Here is a 15,608-nt window from a genome sequence, read left to right as displayed (position 1 = left end):
CGATCTCTATCATTTCTTTCCTGGGCAAATCCCTGGAAAAACTGGCCATCTCCCAACTTACTCTCCACACTGAATCTGTTGCTTGTCTCCATGACCATCAGTGTGGCTTCAGAGAAGCCAGAGGCACGGAAACTGTGAAGATCTGCTCTCTAATCTTGACTCCAGCCTTTCTTCTGTCCTCATCCTCCTTGACCATTCCTCTGCTTTTGACATGGTCAATCACGCCATCCTGATCAATCGATTTCGTGAGAACCTGGGCATCACGGATCAGGCCCTGGAGTGGTTGACCACCTTCCTCCTGGACCGACCCTCCCAGATACAACTTGGGTCCTTTCTCTCCACCACCTCTTTCTTCGCATGTGATGTTCCACAGAGCTCTATCCTCTCACCCTGGCTCTTCGATGTCTACTTGGTCCCCTTGGCCCACCTGAGCTCTACCTTTTCCTCAAACTTTCAGTGATATGCGGATGCCACTAAGCTCTCTTTCAGGCTCCCCTCAGCCTCCACTCCTCTCTCACTCATTCCTGAATGTCTTTCTGTGATTCAGGATTGGTGTGCCTCCAACGATCTCTGCCTTAATGCCAATATCATGGAGATCCTTCTCATTGGGACCCCTGCTCCCTCTTTACTTCTCTGACTCTTCGTCTTCTTGTGAGGCAAAAAACCTTGGTGTCATCTTCAACTGCACTCTCTCCCTCTCTCCTCACATCACGGACCTTGCCAAGAAGGCCTACTACCAGCTGCACCTCCTCAGAGGTATCCTTCCTTTTCTCATTTCCCCCCAGAAGCTCACTGTCTCCAGGGCCCTGGTTCTCTCTAGGCTGGAGTACTGCAACAGCCTCTTTCTCAATCTGCCTTTCTCTACTCTCTGCCCTCTGCAACTAATCCAGTACAGGACTGCAAGACTAATCCTTGGCCTCAGGCCCAGGGACTGTATCTCTCCAGCCCTGAAATCTCTTCACTGGCTCCCTGTGTCTTCCCTCCCTTGTCTTGTCGCGGCTAAAACACTTGTGTACAGACGTGTAATAAATTACATATATCATATCATATCATATATACCGTAACCGTGGGTTACCGGATTGGCAACCTGGGGTGCTAATAGCATTAAGACCCTCTCTGGCAATCCGGATCGGGTGTTATCGGCCCGGGCACCCTTGTTGAATGTCCTTGCTTCGCTCGACCCTTTAACTCAACCCTGGACCAATACACCCGATTCGGCACGCCGGATCAGGTCTCAACATTAAGGAACAATGATGAGGATTAGCAATATAGGGCCCAATTTCTTTTTTTTTTACAAATAGAGAGAAAACCCACATAAAGCATGCCAGTGCAGGGAATGTCTGCCAGCGCAGGGTTCCCGTACAATTGTGGAATTGTGGAACCCAGGAGGAACCAAGGATTTCCCCATCATGAACTGTACACATGGGGACATTAACTGATCCATCCATGCCATATGCAAAAACATATCAGAATCAGGAAAAGCGCAGGACCCTGCAATCGCGCAATCAGTTTCCAATGTCCATTACATGCCAATCAGAATGAGGTGCATGTTGTTGAAGGACTCAACGGTAGCCATTCCTACTTGGCAGCACTGAAGCACTGGATCAGTAATAGAAGCAAGTGTGTTTTTATCATCAAAAATAACATACATTTCCCCACTGTGTGTATTCAGATTTAAGGGAAATGAGTTTAGCATCTCATCTGGTGCCCAACCACCTACCATAAAGGAATCTACAACCTCTCCCTTACTAAAAAAAACAAAAACAGATCTGGAACCCACAGAAAGAACCTTTCAATTGCTGTCCTACCTCAAATTTGTCATTTGTTGACAAAATCATGGACTTTTTTTTTTACCAAACAATTAGAAAACAAGAGAGAGAAATACAGCCTTTCCATGACAGCCAATTGACTCCAGAGCACACTGGAGCCCTGAAACAACAGCCATACATGAAGGAACGCACACTTAAACCATTTGACATAAAGACACCAGCAACTATTATCCTATTTGACTTATCAGCTGCGGAAAATGTGATAGACCAAACAACCCTCTTGAGGAGTCTCCAGAAACAAACGGGAAAAACTGAGGTATCCTCCAGATGATAAAACCTTTTTCCTCAATGAGAGAGAGGAACAAGCAAGACTAGGAGAACCAAATTAACCACAATTCAATCAGAAAATATGGGCATCTCAAGGATACACCCTCTCCCTACGGCTTTTAAAGGTTCAAATAAAGTCACTAGCATGCCTCTTTGGGAACATTTTGCCCGAAAAGGCAACTCTGTGCAGATTACACTCAAAGAGCCTTCAATCTAGAATCCAATCATCATAGCAACTCTGTGATCAGAAATTACAGCCAAGCAGTGCAAGACTTAATGATAGAGCCTTCAACGCAGGCATGACAGAAATATTGTTCTTCCACATGCCTACCCATACAAACCTACCTTTCAAAGGGCCAACTTTATAGTTGCCCCTTACTCATCAGAATTCTTGAAGCCATACAAGCCAGGCTGCTCGCTAAGATCATCAAGAGAAAAAACACTGTCACTCAATAAATTCTCTAAACAGTACTTTGGAGGGCATTCATTTGCAAATAATTGCCTGTAAATTCTAGAAGAATATTCCAAAAGAACAAAGGTTGGGCAAAATGTCCAAACACTTTAAATATATCTCAAGATCCAGCTCTGTGATAACAAGAATAAACCTGCAACTATTGCAAAACAGCTTCAATGTTTTTTGAATCAACCATAACTGGCGACGTTGCTCTGGGCAACCATCCAAACCATTATTTTCCAGTCTTTTATGCCATTAGAGATGAGGAAAGATGGTGTGCAAATCAGGCTTGGCCCCATCCCAACAAAAGCAGTCCAGTCCAAACTGATAAGTCACATCCCAACGCCAGACATGTTTCAGCCTCATTGGGCATTGGCAGCGAGGTGTACGTTGGGTATCAGCTGCTCCTCATCAGAGGAATTCTCCCTTTCCTTACCTTTCTCCAGAAACTCAATGGGCCTAATTACGACTTTGGAGGTAGCCATGGCACTATTAGCGCCATGGCTACCTCCAATATCATGTTTGGGTCCGGCCTGGTCCCCATTCCAAATGCCATTCCCCATTACCATTTGAGCCCCCACAGGGCTCAATGGGAATGGGGAAGGTGCTAATTACGGGCCTGCTAACAGCAGGCTCATAATTAGTGCCCTGGTGCCCTAACGGGACCCGTAAAGGACCTATGGTCCGACCACACGTCCCTTGCGGTTCCCGCTAAGGGACCTCGGAATTGGGCGGTAAGGGATTACCGGCACCAGTCTCCTTACCGGTGCCCGGTATCCCTTACCGCCCAACTTGTAATGACCCCCAATGTCTCCAGAGCTCTGGTTCCTTCCAGGCTGGACTAATGCAGAATCCTCTTCCTCAACGTGCCTAACTCCTCCCTTCGCCCCCTTCAACTAATCCAGAATAGGATAGCGAGACCTATCCTTGGCCTCAAGCCCAGGGATTGCATATCTCCAGCCCTTAAGTCTCTCCACTGGCTCCCGGCTGCTGCAAGAATTAAATTCAAGACCCTCTGCATCATCCACAAGGCTTTCTGGGGCCTGGGATCTCACTATAACCAACTCTCTCTCCCAAAATACCTCCCTGCTAGAGCCCTTCGATCGCAGATCAGACAAACATTTTTCCAAGCAGAGACTGGGGGGGTATATATCTCTCCTCCGTCAGTGCCTTACTCTCGAATGGCTTCCCTGCCCCTTTCTGACTTGAGCCGGATCTCCTTGGTTCTGGAAGCTCCTCAAGGCCTTCCTTTTCTCTTCTCCCCTCCATCTCCCCTTCCCCACCTAATTTCTCCCTCTGCCCTTGACTGGCGGCCTGGTTCCTTCAGAGTCATGCAGGGCACCAGACCACCCCACGCCCCCTGTCTGGTCTACCCCTGAACTTGGTCCCCCCTGCCCCACCCACACCTGCCTCATCTCTTGCCCTTACAGGTCCCTTACGTTCACTTGACTGGCTGGCCTAGAGCCATTCCAGCCCCCTTCCTTGCACTTAGCTTGTGGTGCCTCCACCCCTCCTTCCCCTGCTTTCTGTGCCTCCCCTTCCCTGTCCTCCTGGCCTCCCCTGGCACTTTCCTTCTCACAGGCCCCTCTGCCCTGTTCCTGCACTTCCCTCTCCACGCCCCCCTGCACTTCTCGTTACTGCACTTGCACCATCTGAATGTCACAAGGCCTATTAAAATTGCTACTTTTTGTCTCCCCTGTTCCCCCACCCTCTATCCTTGCTGCGCCTCGAAACACGTGTGTATGGGCACATTATAAATAACCAATAAATAAAAATAAATACATAAAATAGCAGGCTTGGGACCCACTTTTGGGCATACCAGTCCCAGTTGCAGTGACTAAAGAAAACTGAAGGGTGATGTCTGGAAGATTTTGAACGAAGCATAACCATGGGAATTACCCTGGACAACCCTCAGATCATCATTCTTCAGTCTTCCATGATATTCAAGTGAATGACCTTGTACAAGTCAGCCCTGATTCCACCACAAAGGATTCCCAAATTTCTAGGTCACATCCGAACGTGGATCATCCTAGTTGGAAATGTGCATCCTGGGTCTATTGGCACAGTAGACTCGAGCCCCACATCTGAGCAGACCCGTCCCACTCAGGATGACATTAGCGAAACTAAAGGTTTATGGCTGGAACGTTCGGGCTAAAAAAAACAGTGGTTTGGAAGGTTGGCCAGAGCAATGCCAGTGCTTAGGAGTAATTTTTAACCTACCATTCATCTGCAACTACGTCATTATTTCTTTAGCCATTTGCTTGTTTATCAGGAATGTCCTATATACTGAGATTCTATTCTGCACTATCCTTCTTTCTCATATTCCCCCACCACTAAATATTCACCCACTCAACCCTTGTTCCAACTCCCGCTCTTCTACCATACTTGCCCTCTTGTGATCAAATTGACTTTACTTACTCACTTTGAAGCAATATGTGATGCAATAAGGCACTATTATCTTTTAATTTAATGTATTATGGCTAACTTACAAATAAGCCTTTCACAATTCATAAAAAGAATCAGTCAAATGAAGCGAATCAAGCATTGAAGCTGTCTGATAATAATATCTGTTTTTATGAAGATGTTGGTTCCCTGCACGAGCTGAGCAATGGGTTACAAACTGCATTCCAAGCCTGCTCATCGGATATAGAACAGGAAACAGTGAGAACAACAAAAGAGAAGCAGGCTATGAAGGCTTCTATTAGTGCTTAAAGCCTGCATCCCACGATGTATCTTTGCTAAAGAGAAGAACACATGCTCTCATGCAATCGAGCTTTTGATTTCCTAACTTCTAAGCCTAGAAGGCCCGAGGAGGAAATCCAGTATTGTAAGGGTCTGAGACTACAATCATGGCCAAAGTCTTCACTATGACAGCATCTGTCATGAGCTATGGACTTCAACAATGGCGAATCAGACGATTCATGAGATTAAATGGAAGGATGCAGACTTTGTCCCAAGTGTCGTACAAATAAGATATCAGCCATATTTGCCTTTCGAAGTTTCCATGAGACTCATATCCATGGCTAACACATCTGCCACACCAACAGCCAGGTGCTGTGTAAGAGCTGTGTGTGTATATTTCAACTTCAATTATTCTTCCAGTAGAAACACATCTAGCTATAAGAGCTTAATTTGCTTGCCGGAGAGAAGTGAAATACTCAAATGCCTAACTGTCATCAGGTCAGAGGCTGCTCTAGGATTCCACAAACGCCCCATTAGAAGAAAGGAGATACGGCCAAGATCCTAGTCACCGTACTAAGGCATCCTGGTCAGTGAACTGGGGGTCGTCCAAAGGGTTCACAATCACATATCAGAAAAGAAAACCTCCTCATGTTCATGTTTGTGATGTGGAAACAGCAAATAGGGTGAAGTATCTAATCACATCAAGCCTCTACATTGAAAATGTCATGCCCTGGCTGGAGCTGTTCATAACATGATATCAAACAGGGAGATCAGATATATCGTTTAAACTTTCAAAACAGGTGACTGACACTTTCTAAAAAACTAGAACATAATTATCACATCAAAAGATCCGTTGTGTTGTCCACTGGACAACATAACAGATCTTTTGATGTGCCTGTTATAATTGTGTTATAGTTGTGTTTGGTGAATATGATTATTTGATATGTCTTCCATGCACATTCGTGGGCTATATAGGTGTTCTTTCCGTGCAATGTACCCGGGGTGCTTCAGTCCGAAGGAGACAAATTGCGTATGAATTTTGTTTTAAAATATAATACATTGTATTTTGGAGTTTTTTTAGAAAGTGTCAGTCACCTGTTTTCAAAGTTTAAACGATATATCTGATCTCCTTATTTGATATCATGTTATGAGTCTGTCCCTAGACATTGGAGTCAGTTTAGGTTTCTCAATTTGACCTTGTCGATAGGGTTTTCCTCTTTCTGGTTGTTTTGACCTGTTATATACTGCTGCTAGATCTGTTCAGAAAATTGAAATTATATGTAAACACCTGGACGCTAGGCACCATATATGGAAACCCATGCTGCCAGATAATAATGGAAGACAAACCACATGTTTTTATATGTATGATTTCCTTCACAATAGCTTTTCAATAACTCAACAGGTTTGATGCATCAATGAGTGGTGCAGAGGTGGTTGCTTGAGAGGCCCCTTTCTACTAGAATAATGTTGTTGACACGAAAATTAACGTTGTGTGTTTTTCAGGTCCCTTTGAAGGACCCAACTACCACATTGCTCCACGATGGGTCTACAACCTCACCACCCTTTGGATGATCTTTGTCGTATTTGCCTCCGTTTTTACCAATGGGCTGGTCCTCGTGGCAACCATGAAGTTCAAGAAGCTGCGGCACCCTTTGAACTGGATCCTGGTAAACCTGGCAATTGCCGATCTTGGGGAGACGGTCATCGCCAGCACCATTAGTGTCATCAATCAAATGTTTGGCTACTTCATCCTGGGGCACCCCCTGTGTGTTATCGAGGGCTACACAGTCTCTGTTTGTGGTAAGCAACCCAAAACATCAGGCTAGGTTCCCAGAAGGGCAGTGTGTACTTGCAATAGGCAAGGAAACTGATTATGCTTGGGAGGAAAGATCTACAGAGAGATCTAAAAGTAAGTTTGACACAGAGATCTATAAATGGGAGGTCAGATCTACAAAGGGATCTAAAAGTCAATTTGATGCAAAGATCCATAACTGTTAAGTATGCAAAAACAGAGGTGATTAGAAGGCAGGTACACTTTATCCAAAGCCTTGACACACACAAACACTACCTCCTCAATTATAAAATCCTCTCAGACAACATATTAAAATGTTATCGCACTTAACCTTTGGTATGAGTATGAAACTTAAAATAGATGCGAGGTCTCAATCACAAGAAATAAATGATTGCCCAACCCTCCAAATCCTTCATCATCCCTCAACCCAACAGTCAATCTGCCATTTTAATGCTTTTCTTTTCATATTGACTTTGGCAGGTATCTCAGCCCTCTGGTCCTTAACAATCATTGCCTGGGAAAGGTGGTTTGTTGTCTGCAAACCTTTTGGCAACATTAAGTTTGATGGCAAACTGGCAGCTGCTGGGATCATCTTCTCTTGGGTGTGGTCGGCTGGTTGGTGTGCCCCACCCATCTTCGGCTGGAGCAGGTAAGCCCCATCTAGAACTTGGGGCAGGGTTACACACACAGACACACAAACACACACACACACACACACACACACACACACACACACACACACAAGCACACAAACAATTTATGCATATGATAAATAGCATGATACATGGATCGGATCTACCTTGCAGGTTCTTCTAGAATCATTCATATGAAATGCCTGCCTGTGAGCCTAGTGAAGAGCCCCTCCACAACAGACTTTTCAAAAAGTGGCAGAGGAGAAGTGTCCCAAGTGATAAATAATTAAAGTGTAACCCATACGATCATTCCTAGCCAGTGACCAATGCTCTGCTTTCCCTTCAGGTACTGGCCTCATGGCTTGAAGACCTCATGTGGTCCAGATGTGTTCAGCGGCAGCTCTGACCCTGGTGTTCAGTCATACATGATGGTCCTGATGATCACCTGCTGTATCCTGCCATTGTCCATCATTATAATTTGCTACATTCAGGTCTGGTGGGCCATTCGACAGGTAAGACACTCACTTTTTACTGCTATCAAATAAGGAAGACTACAGCCTATATATTCTTGATTTGATTCTGATTCCCTAATTCTTGTGGGCTTTTTACAGGATTTGTTGGGCCTTTGCAAAATTACCATGCTTTTTTGTAATTGATGGACCTTTCCAAGAAGTAACAGTTCTAATCAGGAAAGGCAGGAATGGCGGTTCTCTGGCAAGACAGCTGCATCACACTGGCCAGTCCCTGACTAGATGCAATGTTTAAGTGGCTGTTAAATTTGTTTGCGAATCAGAGGATGCCTTGGAACATGCAGTATTTTAAGATAGGTGGTTTGGGGATTTGGCAGATCCTGGGGAAGTTATTTGGAAGCAAAGGATTGGTGTTTCTTGACGAACATTTTGTATTCACCCCTATTGTTTTTCTGCATAGATTCCAATCCAGGGTAATGGATGGCCTGTGGGGAGTTCTTTCCCTGTCAGAATATGGGGTGTGTGATGAATCTCAACAATTCGGCCCTTCTCCCAGAGGGAAGCCACCCCCTTTGAGGCTAGGGAGGTGAGCCCACAACCAAGACCCTCCCCAGGGGTCTGGGCAAGCAGGACCTCACTTGGGACAAGAACTCCCAGTCCAAAACACCTCATCTGCATGTATGGATGTGGAAAAGACTTTAATATCTCCAACAATTACTGTATTTGACAAAGATCCTTCTTTTCATGTATTGGCTACAGGCAATACTGAACCCAACATGAATTCCGTAGTCAATGAAGCACACCGTTCTATTTATTCATGTGATGTGTATAACAGAGGAAACTCCTATGGAGGAGGAAACATCACGCAGAGCCGAGCCTCTGCATCTTTGACGTCCTGGAGATGGGGCACCGCAGGAAATTCTCATTGACCTGGGTATACTTTTATGTGAAAAATATCACATGATATGATATGATTTGGTATTTATAACACACCTTTACAGAAGTGTTTATAGGTGCCAAAAGACAAGAAGGGGGCACAAAGGGAAGACAATACAAATGATCTTGCTAGGCCTTGTGACATTCAGATTGTGCAAGTGCAATGAGAAGTGCAGGTGAGAGGGTTTGGGGAGAATTGCAGGGAAGGTGTACAAGGGGAAGTGCAGTCAGGGCAGCAGGGCCCTGAGTAAGTGTGGGGACTGCAGAGGACTACACAGGTACAGTCCCAGACCGGAAGTGCTAGGTAGGCCAGAGGGAGGGCATGGTCCCTCTGTGACTCTGACGGTGACCACGTCACCAGTCAGGGTGAGCAGACAGGTAGATTAGCAGGGGTGAGGGAGAAAGAAGGAAGAAGAGAAGGGGAAAGTCTTGAGCAGTTTCCGGAACTTTTGGTGATCTGGCTCAAGTCTGAGAGGGGCAGGGAGACCATTCCAGCGGGAGGCAACTGAAGAGGAGAGAGATCTACCCCTTACTCTCTGTTAGGAGAAGCATCTGGCCCGCAGAGAGTTTGAGGTAGCTGAGCGGAGGGCTCTAGAAGGAAGGTATTTAGGACGAGAGTGTTGGATATCGAGAGGACCATGGACCCAGAAAGCCTTGTGGATGTTGCAGAGGATCTTGAACTCGACCCTCACAGCCACAGGGAGCCAGTGGAGAGACTTCAGAGATAGGGAGATGCGTTCCATGGGCTTGAGGCCAAGGATAAGTCTTGCAGTCTTGCAGTCCTGTTCTCGATTAGTTGAAGAGGGCGAAGAGTGGAATTAGAAAGAGGCTATTGCAGTAGTCCAACCTGGAGAGAACCAGAGCTCTGGAGACAGGGAGCTTCTGGGGGAAGGTGAGAAAAGGTAGAATACCCCTGAGGATGTGCAGCTGGAAGTGGGCCTTCTTGTCAAGGTCTGTGATGTGTGGGGAGAAGGAGAGAATGGAGTCGAAGATGACACCAAGGTTTTTTGCCTCACAGGAGGGTGAGGGGAGGGGGCCCAACGAGGGCGGCCAGAGTGAGAGAGGCAAAGTAGGAGCAGGGGTCCCAATGAGAAGGATCTCTGTCTCACTGGCATTAAAGCAGAGGTCATTAGAGGTGCACCATCCCTGAACAGCGGATAGACAGTAAGGAATGAGCGACGTCATCAATGGTATATAGCACGCACAGCGACCGTTGGCTTCAGTTCCGTTTTTACGTGTATTGGTTTATCCTACACTCGACAGCTACTCAACCTGAAAGAGCGTAAACTGCAATGACATGGAAACTCTTCTGCATGGTAGGCTGGGAGGGGCAATAAGGAATATGTGGGAGGAACATCCAGTCAAAAGAACGTTACCACGGGTAATTAACTTGTTTTATGAATGAATTGTGTCCTCCCGCGTATTCCTCATCTTATCTTTGGAGGAGGGAGTCAGAATTTACAGTTTCAAATTAGAATTTAGTAGTTCCTTATTGGTCTATGTGTACAGAATGTAACACTGCCTTCCCCAAAACACCTTCACGGCCTGAGGAAGAGTCCAGACTATAATGCTTGGTGAAAGTGTGGACTGAGGACCATGTTGTAGCCACACAAATATTGTGATTTGGTACTCTGCTCTGTAAGCAAGAGGAAGTAGCCATGCCCCTGGTCAAATGTGCTCTGATACCCTCAGGAGGATCTTTTCCAGCTAATCTGTAGCATTCCGAGAATCTTAGGATGATCCACCTCGATAAAGTTTGTTTTGAGACCGTCATACCCAACTTATGGACTGTATAATCAAAAAAAAGTTGATTATATTTTCTTAATTTAGACATTCTGGAAATGTAGAAGCTAAGTGCACAATTTGGGTCAAGCCTATGTAGCCTCTCCTCTTCCTTTCCAGGATGAGGTGGGGGATAGATAGAAAGAAGGTAGAATAATGTTTTGAGTTGAATGAAACTCAGACACAATTTTTGGTAGAAAGGTAGGTTTAACTTTTAAGGACCAATCTATCCTTAAAGAAGACTGTGTAAGGAGGCTTGCAGGACAAGTTTGAAGTTCACTCACCCTACGGGCTGATGTAAGAGCCACTAAAAGATGGTCTTTAAGGTTAGCAATCTTAAAGGACAGGATGAAATATGCTTAAATGGAGCACACAAAAGAAATTTCAGAACTAGGTTGAGATCCCAACCGGGACTTCAAAAGGGACAGGAGGAAAGAGATTTGTCAATCCTTTCAAAAACTGTATAACCAGTGGAATCATGAAGAAAGATACTGCTTCAGAGGAACACTTGAAAATAGATAGCGCTGCTAGATACCCTTTAATTGTACCAACTTGGAGCCCGAGATTGGCCAGGTGCAACAAGAATAATAACACCATAGGCGTACTGCATGTAAAAGGGTCCACATTGTTATCCCTGCACTAGCTGCATAATTTGTTCCAACGGCAGGATTTCATTGTTGGCATTCAAAATCTCCATTACGTTGGCTGGGAGGTCCCAATCCTTATATCTCAACCTCTTAGAAACCATGTGTGTAGGTTGAGTGTCTTGACCTCTGGATGGGGAACCTGACCCTCCTCTCGCAAGAGAAGGTCCTCTCTTTGTGGAAGACGTATTGGATGGCAGATGGACATGTCCAGAAGGTCCGGGTACCACCTCCTCCTAGCCCAATCCGGGGCAATTAGGATCATGGATTTCCCAAACTTTCTCAACCTCCTGATCACGTGAGGAAACTCCCAGTTCACTACGAATGCGTCTTCTAGTGCTCCTCTTGGGGGAAATCCGCTGGAGCAGTTCAGTTCGCACTTCTGGTTGACACTGGTCACAAAGAGATCCACTTGAGGGGTTCCCCAAAGGGTGAAGGTCCCTTGAAGAACTTCCTGAGCTAGTTCCCAGTTGTGGGAGACTGTGTTCTGCCTGCTCAGAGCGTCCGTCGCCGTTGAGTCCTGAGGGCCCATTGAAGGGATCTCATTCTCATGTGAGCCTCTGGTATCAGGAAAATGCAGGATGCCATAAGGACGAGCAACCTCAAAAAATAGAAGGCCGGAAGACGCTGGGCACTCTGGAATTGGTGACCATCTGCAGAATGTTTTGAGCCCTCACCTTGGTGGCGTGGCTTTTCCCAAGGACAGCTCTGATGAATTGGAGCCTTTGAGATGGTATCATGTAGGACTTCTTGAATTTGAGGGAGAAGCCCAGTTTGTGAAAGGAGTGACAGGTGGAGCTGAGATGTTCCAGGGCCTGTTCGGGAGAACGTGCCCTGATCAGCCAATTGTCCAGGTAGGGGTAAAACGTGAATCCCCCTTTCCTGAGACTCGCTGCCACCACCGCCATCAATGAGAACCGCCAACGGCGAACCTCAGGTACTTTCTGTGCCTGTGATGGATTGGCACATGAAAGTAAGCATCCTGAAGGTCCAATGATACCATCCAGTCCTGAAGCTGGAGGGCCTGAAGGATCTGAGAAAAGTAACCATCTTGAACTTGTCCTTCCTGAGGAACTTGTTCAAGTCTCTTAAGTTGAAGAAGGGTCTCAATCCTCCGTCCTTCTTGTGAATTAGAAAGTAAGGGGAGTACCAACCCTAGTTCCTCTACGCTACAGGTACCTGTTCTATAGCACCTTTCTCCATCAGGGTAAAAATGTCCTGAATAAGGAGCCGATCTGGAACTCTGAAAAGAGCTGTTCCCTGGTGAATGATCTTGAGACCTTTTTAGAAAGGGAAGGCAGTAACCCTGGGCAACTGTTTCCAATGCCAATGCATCTGAAGTAATACCCCCCATTCTTTCAGATGCTGTGAGAGTCTGCCTCCCACCAGGGTTTTGTTGAGTAAGGCCTCATAGATGTTTTGAAGCGGCTGATACAGAGGCTGAGCAGTCTTTGCACCTCTTCCCTGTCCACCACAGGGGAATCTTCTCTGACCTCTTTGATTCAACAGTCCTCTCACTCTTCCAACTGAGGAGTAATAGCGAAAGGACCTGCCCCTCCAAGCTGTACCAGTGGGGTGAGTTTGTGGCTGTCTGATTGCAGCGCCAATGGATTTGGCTGCTGCTTTGGAGAGCTGCAGCTTCTCCAGACTCTCGTCAGCGTTGTCGCCAAATATTTGTGTGCCATCAAGGGGAATGTTAAGAAGTCTAGAGTGCACATCTCGAGCAAAACCAGACTTTCTCAACCAGGCAAATTTGTGCATTACAGTGCTAGCTGCCATAGCCCTGCTGATACTGTCTGCAGGGTCGAAACCAGTATGGAGGGATTCTCACATTGCATCTTTCCCATCCTTGACAATGTTTACAAAGCTGTCTCGTTCTTCCCCTTTGGGGATATGTTCAGCCTCCATCGCTATGCAATCCCATAAGGTGAAAGTGAACTTGGCCAGTGCACACGTGGCATGTGCCGATTTAGGAGCCATACTCCCCGCAGAGAAAACCTTTCTAGCCAAACCGTCATAACACTTTCCATCTCTGTCCGGTGGGGTAGATGGGTATGCATTTTGTTTGGATGTAGAAGTAGCATCCTGAACTACCAAACTTTCGGGAGTTGGATGCTTTGTCAGATAGTAAGGGTCACTGCTTGAAGCTCTGTGCTTGCTTGTCAGTTCTTTGTTCACTGTTGGAATTATTTCTGGCGTCTCCCAATTGACATCAACTCTCCTTTGTAGAGCTACATGGAAAGGAAGAATAGGGTCCTCCTGGGGTCTTGTCTGTAAGATCCTTCGGCATGGTCTGAGGGATCTGGTCTGCCAATCTCTATTTCTGGGGAAGCGTCCAACCCACTTGCAGTTTGCAGGGTTCCATGAAGGTCATTTATTTTTGAGTCCTCTGAAATGAAGGCCTCTGGAACATTTTGTGTCCCATACTGCAACCCAAAGGGACGTTTTTCATCCGAAAGATGGCTCATCATCCTCATAAATTGAGGAAAGAGACTTAAAAAAGACTTCCTTAGGCAGTGGAAATTTTTCTCGACATCCTTCGAGGGTTTCGCTATTTGTGTCGACAATGGTGTTAAAGCCGTCGACTCCCCGGACGTCGAGGGCTTCGATGGCTGTGGCGTTGAGGCTATTTTAGGCATCAACTTTGGAGTCTCTCGGCACCAATGGCGTAGATGAGTTTGTCTTCGAAAAAGTATTTTCTCTACTCGAGGGAACCTTTGAGGGTTCCCAAGGAGTTATCTCCTGGACATTCGGACCAGAGGGTGCGTGCACAGGTTTTGTCCTTTGCCTTTTTGTCATGTTTGGCTCTTATCTTTCTTCGGGGTGGGGGGTGGAGGCCGCATTCTAGAATGCTTTTAGCATTTTTAGTTTGAACCTCTCCCACTCAGCAGGTGAGGCCGATTTGGTCAGGCATGAGATGACAAAGACGGCTATCTGTGGTGCCTTTTCTTCGACCGCCATGAGGATGATGACGAGTGGTATGAGCCACTGCGGGATCGGGACCTTTTAGCTTTCTTCCAACGAGGAGAGTCATCTCTCGACTCGTCCGAGGATCGCTTTTTCAACAGAGTTGTCGAAGGGAATTTGTGAAACCTACCAGAAGCTAACTTCTGTCTATGCTCTTTCAAGGCTTTCGCTGTCAAAGATAGGCAGGACCCACACTCCAATGTTAAATGAGTGGATCCTAAGCACCACAGACACACCTGATGGGGGTCCGTAAGGGCCATTTTTGCGACACAGTCGTGACATTTTTTGAACCCTGATCTCAGAGTCGATGATGCCAACAACAATGTCATTTTTTCACTAAATACGAAAGTTTCTTGACAAGGAACCGAAGCGTGCCGATATTCGAAGCGATAGCTCTCGCAGAAAAACAGAACTGAAGCCAACGGTCGCTGCTTGTGCTATATACCATTGATGACGTTGACACTGAGATGGAGGCCCTCGAGGGGCATCGAGTTGACAGGCGTGGGCGCTCAGCGCCCCTGCTGTAACAAATTTCTAAAGCAGCTGGATATGGAGATATCATAAGATGAGGAATACGTGGGAGGACCCAATCCATTCAAAGGCTTTTTCAGGAGGTGGTGCACAAGGGAGTGCTTCAGAAGAGAGGGGAAAGATCCAGTGGCAAAGGAATGATTGCAGAAATTGGCCAAGACTGGAGCTAGGAAAACAATGTTGTCCTTAATGGTTCTGGAGGAGCAGGGGAGCACCTGTATGGATGAAACTTTCATAGACCAGACTTGTCGAGAAACATCATCAGGTGTCATAGGAGAGAGAGAGGAGGGAAGGAGTGGAGAGGGGAGGGTGGCCAGAGGGGGCCTGAGTGTGGTAGGGGGAGACAGATGATGAGGGGAGGATAGTGTGGACAGGATGTCCTGAGTTACAGTGGTGAAATGAGAGGTCAGGGCCGTACAGAGGGCCTGGGAAGGAACAGGAGAGTTAGAGACAGCAGGCGGATTGTCCAGCTCCTTACATATTTTGAAACATTTGGCCGTGCTGTTAGAGGGTGCAGAGACACAGGCTTTAATATGGACCCTCTTCCTGGAGAAGACGGAGAGTCTGTATTGCCTTTGGAGCAGGCGGCATGCCGGTTTCTCAGAGGATGTGCCCGAAGCCC

General features: G+C 46.5%; 1 protein-coding gene across 1 annotated transcript in view; it reads left to right on the top strand.

Annotated features, from left to right (window-relative positions):
- Positions 1-15,608, top strand: part of LOC138567332 (red-sensitive opsin) — a 58,186-nt gene that overhangs the window by 23,296 nt on the left and 19,282 nt on the right. Inside the window, exons 2-4 of the mRNA XM_069645430.1 lie at positions 6,736-7,032; positions 7,505-7,673; positions 8,003-8,168. Of these exons, the coding sequence (XP_069501531.1) occupies positions 6,736-7,032; positions 7,505-7,673; positions 8,003-8,168 (632 nt within the window). The remainder of the gene's footprint in view (positions 1-6,735; positions 7,033-7,504; positions 7,674-8,002; positions 8,169-15,608) is intronic.

Source organism: Ambystoma mexicanum, chromosome 2p (genome assembly GCF_040938575.1).
Source record: "Ambystoma mexicanum isolate Mex_15411 chromosome 2p, UKY_AmexF1_1, whole genome shotgun sequence".
NCBI lineage: Eukaryota > Metazoa > Chordata > Amphibia > Caudata > Ambystomatidae > Ambystoma > Ambystoma mexicanum.
The sequence above is the reverse complement of the archived record's forward strand: the minus strand, read 5'-3'. Positions and strand labels throughout refer to the sequence as shown.